We start from the raw sequence: 12482 nt of genomic DNA on the forward strand, positions 1-12482 counted from the left end.
ACCTGGTCCAGGAACAAACATACACAATCATTTGGTATATCACAGGGGATTTTTAAATTATTTCAACAAAAGTTATGTACTACTGTAATGTAGTATCTACCTGGTCTAGGAACACACACAATCATTTGGTATATCACAGGGGATTTTTAAATTATTTCAACAAAAGTTATGTACTACTGTAATGTAGTATCTACCTGGTCTAGGAACACACACAATCATTTGGTATATCACAGGGGATGTTTAAGTTATTTCAACAAAAGTTATGTACTACTGTAATGTAGTATCTTCCTGGTCTCGGAACACACACAATCATTTGGTATATCACAGGGGATTTTTAAGTTATTTCAACAAATCTTATGTACTACTGTAATGTAGTATCTACCTGGTCTAGGAACACACACAATCATTTGGTATATCACAGGGGATTTTTAAATTATTTCAACAAAAGTTATGTACTACTGTAATGTAGCATCTACCTGGTCTAGGAACAAACACACACAATCAAAATAACTTAAAAATCCCCTGCAACAAAGTTATGTACTACTGTAATGTAGTATCTACCTGGTCTAGGAACAAACACAATCATTGGGTATATCACAGAAGATTTTTAAATTATTTCAACAAAAGTTATGTACTACTGTAATGTAGTATCTACCTGGTCTAGGAACACACACAATCATTTGGTATATCACAGCGGATTTTTAAATTATTTCAACAAAAGTTATGTACTACTGTAATGTAGCATCTACCTGGTCCAGGAACACACACAATCATTGGGTATATCACAGGGGATTTTTAAATTATTTCAACAAAAGTTATGTACTACTTCTTCCCTAACATATAATGAATAAAGTATATTCAATATTAAAAAACTAATTAGTAACTGGAACAGTTAAGTTAAGAACATTTACCCAATAACATAAAACAACATAAATCATATTGAAAACTCATCATATGATCTAGACACTGTGGTCATTATATTACTGTAGCACTTTCATGGCAAAGAATTAAACATTACATTTCTGAATGTAACCAACTTATGTCAGTCATAACACATGGTTTAATCCACTAAATCATATCTCAAGTTTTTAACACTAAAGTTTATACTTGCCTGAGAGCCAGAGTAGTCAAACTCCCCAGCCTGGCCAATTGATAAACCACCAGAACCCAATATCAAAACTTTACTGGTACTTTCAACAGATAGTACTGGCTTTGAAAAACCCAGATAAAAATTCAGACAGTCATTTACAGATGTTCTATAGAAAAAAAAAAGAAAAACTCATACTAATAAAAAGTTAATTTCATGCACAAACTAAATCTATAGAACACCTACAAACAAGGCTACACATGTATAAATCTATAGAGCACCTAAGTTATGTTACGACTTTCCTATACTGAAAATGTATTTCCGACATGTACTTACCTCCTTAGCTATTCTCATTCAGTGCTGCCTTCTGTATGCGAACATTTGCTTTACGCATACCACAAGCCTTGTACTCCCCCATGTTGGAATTGGTACATTCCAACGTGTCTCTCATGCAAATCATTATGCATCATCTATTAACCAATAGTAGCATAGTATGCTCACGTGAGGCATGTGACTTCCTCTCTACACTCCTCTACCAAGCCTTCAGTTCAAGGTTTGGTAGGTACAAGCACCGGAGAAGTGGGGAAGAAAGGTAGGAAATGTGAGTGGAAATACACTTTTGGTATAGGAAAATTATAACTTCCAATAGAGTACTTCCCCCACAAGATTAGCTATAATCCCACACTGAGAAGGAGGAGGAAATGGTGCAAGGGAATAATAAAGAAGCACCCCCAAAAGCTTCCGAAGGATACCCCTGACCATAAGAGAAAGAGAACCAGAGATCAGAGGAGGGGCACTGCACCACTTCTGATCCAGGTATACTCTTTGCCCATGTGTATAATTTGTAAAACACATAGGCAGAAATTGAGAGATGTAGAGTGGCTAGGGCGTGTCGGATGATACTCGGCAAGTCAACTACATCAAAACCTTCTCTATGGGTTACTGACATTCATGTGAGGATAGGATGAGGATCATACCATCTTCACCTCCAACCCAAGAATTGGGAATTAAGATCCGCTTCAAATCCAGGGTACTACAAAAGGATCAACACCCTACAGCAATCCAGGACTGGCCATCTGGCATGGTGAGGATGGATTAAACTTGTGCAAGGACTTATGTTGATTGGTTCACTTGAATCCAACACTTCAATGCTGGGAGCCAATGTTCACCACACAAAGGCAGGATGAGGGTTTCCAATCAAAAGGGGTGAACTGCATGTGCAACAGGTCAACTCCAAGTGGCATGGAATCTGTAACAGGAGGCCACATCAACCATTAAGGTGACGGATCAACTCAACTGTATTTGTAAATGAATAGTAGGAAGCCATGTCAACCAGTTCGGTGACGGATCAATTCCACAGTTGTGTAAATATACCTCATGATAGTTGCTTCATAAATATGTCCGTTCAAGACTGTACCACCCATGGACAGCATGGGTAAAGCAGAAGGGGATAGATGACCATCCCTGCCATGCCTTGAGTAAATAACTCGGTATGGTCTGCTTTTCAAAATAGGGTATTGTGGTCAGCCATTGCACTGTCTCCAATGATGATGTACCTCCGGACTCTCCAATGCATTCTCACGCCCCTTCCTCGAGTGTAGTATGGGAGTTCTTACCACTTTCCAGTTCCAAGCTGGTTAACCATGGAGGCACCCTCATGAATGGGTTCCACTTACAAGTTGGCTATAACCATTCATTCAAGAGTAGGGCAGTGGTGTTCTGCTGGTGTAGGTGTGACGTGGCCTCCACAGGAGTTGATCTTTATGCTATTTGTATACTCATCAATATCCACAACCATTAGAGTTGGCCTGTCACTTTACAAGCTAATGTGGCCCCCTTATAAGATAACCTTCCAGCGATCTTGTAGAAAACCCCATCTCTACGATGACCATGCAGAGCCATGTACAAGAGAGCGTGAATCAACATGGCTGACAGTGCAGATTTTAAGTTAATGAATACCTGGTCAGGCACCACTTGCCATAGAGTGGGATCCATGTGAACAAGTGGGAATGAAGAATGGCCACTGAAAAAGAGGAGAAGTAATAAAATTTACCAGTTAAAGTCACATCAAAGATGGGAGCATGGCCATAGGTGAAAGAGAAAACCCTGGCAAAGAGGAAAGCATGATGTGATGAAGATAATGGGAGACAAACATACTGGGCATGGTGCACATGCCAGCTTGAAGAATCTCCTCAAACAGACAATAAAGACAGGAAGTTAGAGAAAATGTGAGATGATGAATTGGATGGGAGGAAACATGGAACAAGGTACGGGAGGAAAAAGGTAAAGAGTAGGCCAAATGGACCAGAAGCAGACCTAATTTGTAAGGGTAGAAGAGGAAAGATCATGAAGGGAGGATGATTGCCAGGAAGTGAAAAGATGGTTGTGCATACCCCATAGGGTAGCTGTACATGTAATATAATACCATATGGCCCTGACAGGACACAGCAGTCTATCGGAGTCCAAACAAGAGTAAAGATGGGAGACAGAAGGTAGGAAAATAGAAGAAAAAGAGGAACAACCTTCTTGAGATAAATAGGATGATAAAGGGTACGTGAAGCATCAAAGACAAATAAATCAGACCAAGGACATCTATAGGCCAAAAGAAGAAGGAAATAGGTCTTAAGCGACAAATGAAAGAAGGAATATGATGAAAGTCAGGGTATGGAGGACAACATTAATGTTTGGAAGGGGAGGATGCCTGATAGGCCTCTGAATCCATGAATGCATGAGCATAGTGAGACAGAGGAAGTAAAAACCCTAGAGTATCTGGAGAAACAGAAAGTATGGGAAAGGGCTGCCCTATATCCATAAATCAGAGACCAAAGAGCCAAGTGAGAAATTCCGCTGCCACCGAGCTACTGAAGGCTTGGTAGCAAGAAATCCCCTACCAGCAGACCAATAGCAGAAGACGTTCTACCTGCACTGGAAAACGTCTATGGAAGATGGATGAATGGAAGTAGCTAACAGGGAGGCAACCCAATACATGAAACTGGATCTCCTTACCAAGGACTGCACAAAAGCCAGGCAAGAACACACAGGATGAGGAGATTGGGATGAAGAGTGTGGGATCAAAGTTGATGCAGAAGGGAGGGAAATAGTGGAAAAGGGACAGGTGGTGAGAGAAGTAGACATTGGAGCCTCGAAAATCAGGGTTACATTTGGGGATGTGGTTATCCTTGACCACACTGGCCCCCCTCGGTCATGCCCATACGAGATCCTTGCAGTGGACATTTCACAAACAATGGAACCTTGCAGGGGATCCTCTTTCTGCCACCATTTCCCTTCCTCCTTCCCTGAGAGTCAATTTGCTGTGATGGCTTGACAAAGCTTATATGCTGGTTGGTGTGCCACTTCCTCCCCTGTATCTGGAAGTCCATCTGTTCACGGATGGGGGCTTGAGTCATAAAGCTTTGCGCCATTGGTCTGCAGACGAATTTGTCCTGCATATAAATGTTCTCAAACTTTTGGCAGTTTGTCGGGCATTATCTCACTTGCTATCTCTCACCCATCAACATCTGGTGATGGTTCATTCTGACAACTCTACAGTGGCGTCTCATATCATCCACCAGAGAACTTTGTTTCCAGACCTTGGATCTTCTATACTTGGCCCAGGAACACCACATTTGCATTATCACATGTCCTTTGCCTCCAATGGGGTTCTCCCCAATTGGATGCATTTTTTTGTTACCCTCTTTTGGTCACCTATCCCACATTCACAGGCTCTGGCTGTCGATGCCTTCAGCCAGGAGGATTGGTCTCACAAATACCTTTATGTGTACCCTCCCATCCATTTGCTTCATTGGGTGATTTCTCTGGGACACTCCACTCCTTGTCAGGTCCTCCTGATTGCACCCTATTGGCCAGCATGATATAACCTCTCAAGCAGTAAGTGACCAAGCTGAGAGGGCATGGGGAACTAAAAGTTCCATAGAACTGAGGCATAAAGAAGAAAGGAGAGCTTGACTGATGTTGGTGTCAAAGAAGACCCCCAAATTCACTAAGTATTGGGTGGGTCAAAGGACTGTCTTCTCCAATTTTATAAACCAGCCCACCCAAGCTTCCACAGAAAGGAGTTGGTGAGTATGGTTGTTTGATGCTTGCTCAGAATGATCTAGAAGTAGCCAGTCATCCATGTAATGATAAAACTGTAACCTCAAAGTATGAATATGATGAGAAAAGGCCCGAACGACGTGACAAAACACGTATGGAGCTGAGACAAGTCCAAAGGAGAGAGCCCAAAACTGGTAAACCAACCCGAAATTAACAAACTGAAGATAAAGATGGGGGATTAAAGGGCAATTGGGATGTGGAGATAGGCATTGGAAACATCCATTTTTGTCATCCACAATCGCAGTGAAAACGCCCATCTCAGTGTGAGAAAGGACTCCATAATGAACTTGGGGAGTGCAATGAAGAGATTGAGGTGCAAGTAATCGATGACCAGTTACTAATCCCCGTTTTTCTTGTGGACCACGAAAAGACAAGAGTAAAACCCCTCCAAGGGATGGTGAACCAGTTTGATAGCTCACTTTGAAAGCAAATCCTGAAATACCTTTGACAGATGCTGACAAATCACAGGATCTTGAGGAGGAAAGGAAACAGTGTGTGGAGAAATGGGAGGCAGGGAAAAAACGTAAGAATGAGTCCCTCTGAAAGAACCTTTGTCACCTATTAATCCTCAACAAAGAGGAGTCAGCGAGGAAGAAAATCTAACAAACGAGCTCCCACAGACCCCATACCCACCAGGTTGTCACTGATACTGTTGACGACGGATGATACATCGGTGATACCCTCAACAAAAAGAAGTACCCAGATTTGAAGGGTAAAGGATTGGAGGATAAAGGACGGGAAACAGGAATAGGTGACATGGAAGGCTCTGGTCGAGATAAATGGGTCACAAAAGTAGAAAGTGTGGACTGTTGTCTGGTGGATGTTACCTGTGGCTCCATATCATCAGGGATGGTGTCTTTAACACGAGCCAGAATGGAACCCCTACCAATAAGGTCCCAACAACAAAGAAACCACATATGTAACAAAAGAGCTGAGGAAGAACTATGGGCCAAAGTGGAAGGGAGAAGGTGGAGGGTATCACCAGAAAATCCCTCAGGATTTCTGTAGATTGCCTCTGAGAGGAGATGTATAGAAGACAGATACCGAAGAAGGGTAGTGAGGATAAGACAAAAGCAAGAATATTGGGCATGTGTGAGACTAATATTAGATTCAAGAGCCATCCCCCAATGAGGTAGTGAGGAACCCAACAACTTGTGATAAAAAAACGGATATTCCACCCGATGGGAAGCAAGGGCATACTGACCCCTTCACCTACCTGAGAGAGAAAGTGATCCGCATGGACCTGAATATCTGGAGAGAGAGGAAATACCAAAAATGGTTGAGAAGAATTCTCATGCAATAAAGAAGGACGAGGGGAATAACAGATAGGGGAAAGAGACAAAACATCACAAACCTGATATAAAATCCGTGAAAGCCGAGGAAGGCCAGGGTGAATCATCAGGCTGGAACTGGGAAGAAATTGCTAATTCGGGAGAAGGAAAAAAACGATCAAGATCATCGTCATTCCGAATAATGTAAACAGCCTCTGAAGGAGCTCGGGCAACATTAGGGGACAAAGGGTCACCCAAGTAGCGTTCAATCTCCTGATGGACAAAATCAGAAATATCCACAATCGGGTCACCCGTATCCGAGGCCAGAGATAGGAGCTTGGTCATTGGTTTAACCTCCAAAGTGGTAACTTCATAATTCACGAAAACTGCACAAAACTGTCTAGTGCAGAAAAACGACAATAATAAACAGGGAGAAATGTGGCAATGTATAACCCAAAAGAAAATTGAACCACTTTAAACGAAAATTAAAAATGTGTCACACTGGAAGCACAGAGCACAAAAGAAAACGTCTGTACTCAAAAGCTGCCAAACAAGAAGTGAAGGTTTGGTATAGGAGTGTAAAGGGAGTCACATGAGCATACTATGCTACTATTAGTTAATAGATGTTGCATGAGAGACATACAAGTAAATTCTTACATTTCAGTTACTTTTCTTAAAACATAGAACAGTAAATAAAGAAATATAGAAAACAACAATCTCTACCAATTAAGACTGTAAAGAAGTTTGTACTTACTTGTTGTACCTTGCATGTTAAGCCTTGCCAAATTTTGCAAGTGGAGGATATAAAACAAAATAATTTTTTTAGGTTTTATATATATTTTGAAATAATGAAAAATTATAAATTACTTTACCAGAATCACAGAATTTATCAGACTTACTAACTAAGCATTATTTCAGCCTAAAAGATATATTGTTTTTCAAACACCTTTTTCTCTTTCCCATTCCTTACCGAGATTGGGGAAAAAAAATTAATCTTGGGAAATAGACACCTTGAATAGGCTGAAAAATCCGTGTGGATGAAGTTCTGAGCTTTTGATTGGTTATAAATACATGATAGAGGGAAGCAGGTGTACATAAGCTAGTATTTCCAAAAATGGAAGAGGTGGGTGGAGCCACTGTGTTTGATTTGCTAAATATAGTCATATCTCAGTAAATAAGAAATATAAGATGTTTTATTTTATATTCTAGTTTACAGTATTAGTAATTTGAGTTTTAAATTCATAAGAAACTATAAACTTTGTATTTCAACATCACAAACATCTAATTTGAACCAAAGCTGCATTCAACATACTACATGACACACAAAAATCAATATTTAGAAACTTTGTTTTAATACTTACTTTTAAAATCAAAAATTAACTAATGTATAATACTTAAGTATGAATTACAATCTATAATTTGATACCAAATTTAATGACATACATTCATAAAATAGTTGTTCAATAAAATTTTGAATGTAAATCTACGAACATGATGACATGCCCTTTGACCCCTGACCATAGGAAAACCCATAGCAATAAGGTTAATTGCTGAGTCACAGTATTGCTGAAGTAGCAGCAGAAGAATGTGATTTCAGAGAGTTACTGCATTACAGTCTCGGCTTATAACTTTCAATTTCATCAACAGCTTACAAGTTACAATTAAATTACTTGTAAAATATATACCAATAAAACGTTGCTCTTAATGTATTCTATCCTGTGTATTTACACGGACTTCACTTCAAAATCTTGATTTGTGTGAACTATTCTGAATTATCTCAAGTAACATGAAGACACTGAAATATTATGTGAATCAGAGACAAGTAAAAATTTAGTTTTAAAATATAACAACAATCTGAAATATCATGTAAATCAGAGACAAATGAGAATTTAGTTATAAAATATGAAGACTTCAATCTGAAATATTATGTGAATCAGAGATAAGTAAAAATTTAGTTTTAAAATATAACAACAATCTGTAATATCATGTAAATCAGACAAATGATAATTAAGACTTCAATCTGAAATATCATGTGAAATAAAGACAAGTTAAGATTTAGTTTTGAAATATAAAGACTAATCCAAAATATGTGAATCAGAATCAAGTGATATTTTGTTTTATACAGTTGTTCTTCATAGTTGTAGTTAATAATTGCATGTACCAAATTTTCCACGTATTCATTTTGGTTGTATTTCAAATGCTTTTAAACACAAACATCACTTTTTTCACAATGTGAGTCTAGTAAAGTTCTAGTATAACTTCGGTCATCATATGTTTGGAAACATTAACTTGTTAAAATAACAAGTTGGGTATTAACTTTTAATTGCCAACATATTTTACTGGATTTTCTGACTAAGAAATTATTTTTTCTTGATACCCCAAATAGGGTAAGTACAATTTTATTTACACAATTTAATTTAATTCTGAAATGATGATGATGATAACAGAAACTTGAATAAATCCAGGATGATCAAGGGATTTCATAGTTTCCCTTCTTCATCCTTTGGAGGAAAAGTCTTAGTCTTCAACATTTGGAAGGCTTTATTTGAGACTTGTTCAATACTGGACTTTATAAGACCAGGAAGTGGTGATGGCATGAGATTGCACAAATACACATGAAATCTTTTACTCAAAAGAATAAGAAGACAGTCTAATCAAAGCCGTGTTTCTGTTAGATCAAGTATTATTATGTTTAAAAAGCCTGATGACAATTTTTTTTCTTACAGTTCTTCTCTGATCATGTTGTATGGTTTCTTCAGTATTAGATGAGAGGGAAAACAGTAAATTTCTATACTGAAATATTTGATAGCGTTATTACAGATTCTTTTGTTTATAGGTTATAAGTTGTTGTTCTTTATGGAGTGCTGATATTGGGATATATTTTGGTGGATGTTTAGTTATTTGCATCCCTTGATTTTGGAGTTTTTGTAATTTTCAATAATTTGTGCTTCCTATATTAAGAAAATCAGGACAACCATATTCAAAAGTGACCATATGTATGTTTTATAGAGTTCAAGAACTGTTTTACAGCGTTTGCCCGAGTCTTCTAGAATATGCAAGTTGGTTTAAATGGGATGAAATCATGCTACTTCTATTGTTAATATGGTGGTTACTTGAAATGAAAGGACACTATAGCTATTAAATAAATGAGACAGAAATACTAAATAAGAGAACATATATGACCAGATTACTGGTGGACAAACAATATAAATCCTTTAATGTTGTAAGTTTTATTCTGTCAAACTATAACTTATATTACACTCTAATTACTTGTTTATTAGAAAGTCACAACTATGACTTATTTTCAGCATATAATTCAAATTCCAAGTAACTTGAGATCATAAACTTTAACAAAATATTTAATCCCCCCTACTTAACGACCACTTGTTATTAAACGACTACTCACTCCAAGTCACCAAGGATACTAGCATTCACCGTTTCAATGAAAACATCAAACAGTGACTCCATGTCCTGAGGTCCTGCCATATGTTCTGGATGAAACTGAACACTATAAAAAAATATTATTCAGTTGTGATTAAAAGGTAATACCTTCATTCACATGGCTGTTCATCTGGTCTTATAGTGTTATACATATTTTGTCATGTTGGGCACATTTAAACATGATATTTAAACATTTTACACTCATAAAAAACAAACTTAAAGGTTTGTATTCAAACACATTCTATTTTATTTCTTATTCTTTCATTAAATAATAGTAAATGGCAATTTATAAATGTATAGATATTTTTACAAGAGCATAGTAGTACTCATTAGCACTCTGCCTGATCAATCCAAATTCAAATTAGTAAAATCTCAAACAGTAAGTCTAACTTAATTAACAGGCTTACCTAAAATTCATCTCTGACAAATCAATCCAAATTCTAACTGATAAAATCCGAAATAGTAAATCTAACTTAATTAGTATATCTACTTGAGTTTCAGCTTTGAATAACCAGTTCAAATCCTAATTGATAAAATACCAAAACTTAAATGTAACTTAATTAACACATCTTTCTGAGATGAGCTCTAATGAATCAATATACAGTCTAACTGAAACAATTACAAATAGTAAGCCTAAGTTTATTACCAGGATTACCTAATAGTCAGCTCTGACTTACTAATCTAATCCTAACTGATGAAATATAAAAATCGTACATCTAGCAGGTCTATCTGAGATTCAGCTCCCACTGACTAATTCAAATCCCTGATTAAATTAAAAATTGAAGAAATAACTTAATTAGCAGGTCTATCTAAGATTTAGTAGTGTGTACTAGGCTGTACTACATGTTTTCCATTCCTTCAGTTTAACAGTAAAGTTTTCAAAATTTTATTGTTTTTCACTGTTTTCTTGACTGGAACATGTTACTACCCAAGCAAGTTTCTAATTTCAACTTTCCTTTGGGGCTAATTGTGTCAAGTGGAGCTTAGGCACCTTGCTGGAATAATAACATGCTTTTTAATTAACATGCAGAGTTGTTCTTGTCAGCAAATCAGGCAGTAGCTGTAGCTGGACTTGCTAATGATTTTTCACTACTCATTGGCAAATTGGTCTAACAGGTACAAATCAATGTTTTCTTATGTTAAAAACTCAACAGTTTATTGTCATTCATACAGCAATGTACAGGGGCATACAATTTGTAAAGTAAATTCAAAGGATCATAATAAGATGAATTTTCATAACATTTAACAGAACAAAAACACTAATTGTGTTCATTTGCATATTTTATTAACATAATTAAAGTACAATCAATTTCCTTTTCATGGAATATGAGGGCCAGTCTTCTATTTTTCCTTCTACTGATTCAAGATCCAGTTCAAAATGCTTAGGTATATGTAGAAGAGCTAAAGCAGCAAGTCTTTCCTGTCCCATGGTGGAATGATTTGTTTGTTTTTGAATTTTACGCAAAGCTACATGAGGGCTATCTGTGCTAGCTGTCCCTAATTTAGCAGTGTAAGACTAGAGGGAAGGCAGCTAGTCATCACCACCCACCGCCAACTCTTGGGCTAATCTTTTGCCAACGAATAGTGGGATTGACCGTCACATTATAACGCCCCCACGGCTGAAAAGGCCGAGCATGTTTGGTGGGACGGGGATTCGAACCCGCGACCCTCAGATTGCGAGTAGAACGTCTTATCCACCTGGCCATGCCGGACCTTGGTGGAATGAAGATAGTTTTTAAAATGCTTCACTGATGAGAAAGACTTCTCTGCACTTCAACTGACACCGGCATGACAAGGAGTATTGACAGAATATTGTAAATATTTGGATACAAGAACTTGTTTGTAAGGTCCAATGTATCTGATAAGCTATTTAGTTTGCCATCTTGACCCTCCCATTGGGTCTGCCACCTCTGAAACTCACCTCTGGTTAAATTCTCATCTATGTCTCTTTCACATTCTTCAGTAACCAAGTCTTGTATCTCAGGTGTAAGTTCTCTCAAATGTGAAGGGATCACATACTATGCACAGAACAGTCCTTCAGGTACAATAGGTCTTGCACGAAATTCCTGAAGTAGTGGTCAATGAAAGGATAATACATTGCCCTTTTATGATATTCACTTGGACCATCACCAGGAAGGAACAATAACACAGTTCCTCTGTTGACCAACACACCTTGGCATCCTTGGCTCAACATTGTTCCTTTCTGCAATCCCAACTGCCTTGTCATAAAGCGTATTCCACACAAGTTCGTCATTACATTAATCTTGAATGACTGTCATAACAACTCGAGCCTCTTTTGCAGCTTCTACTAAATCTAAGTTTTGAGACTGCAGCATAATAGGTAAAGGAACAAGTACTTGTAGTACATTTTCAGCTGCCACAAGTGTCAAGATTAATTCAAACTGTAAGTACTTCAACAACAATGTCGTATCCTGATCACAATGTGAATAGAGCATCTGCTCATGCAGACCATCTAGTTTCACAAACTTCTCTATGATTTGCTCTTGTCATATCCTGATCACAATGTGAATAGAGCATCTGCTTTCACAAACTTCTCTATGTTTTGCTTT

The 12482-nt window shown here is 37.7% G+C and overlaps 1 protein-coding gene across 1 annotated transcript in view; it reads right to left on the bottom strand.

Annotated features, from left to right (window-relative positions):
• Positions 1 to 1060: 1060 nt before the first annotated feature.
• LOC106471260 (CAD protein-like) overlaps positions 1061 to 12482 on the bottom strand; it is a 78989-nt gene continuing 67567 nt past the window's right edge. The window contains exons 9-10 of the mRNA XM_022399868.1: positions 9878 to 9979; positions 1061 to 1256 (exon numbers count right to left, since the gene is read on the bottom strand). Coding sequence (XP_022255576.1) covers positions 1061 to 1256; positions 9878 to 9979 — 298 coding nt within the window. The remainder of the gene's footprint in view (positions 1257 to 9877; positions 9980 to 12482) is intronic.

This window comes from Limulus polyphemus, unplaced genomic scaffold, assembly GCF_000517525.1.
Source record: "Limulus polyphemus unplaced genomic scaffold, Limulus_polyphemus-2.1.2 Scaffold4498, whole genome shotgun sequence".
Classification (NCBI taxonomy): Eukaryota; Metazoa; Arthropoda; class Merostomata; order Xiphosura; family Limulidae; genus Limulus; species Limulus polyphemus.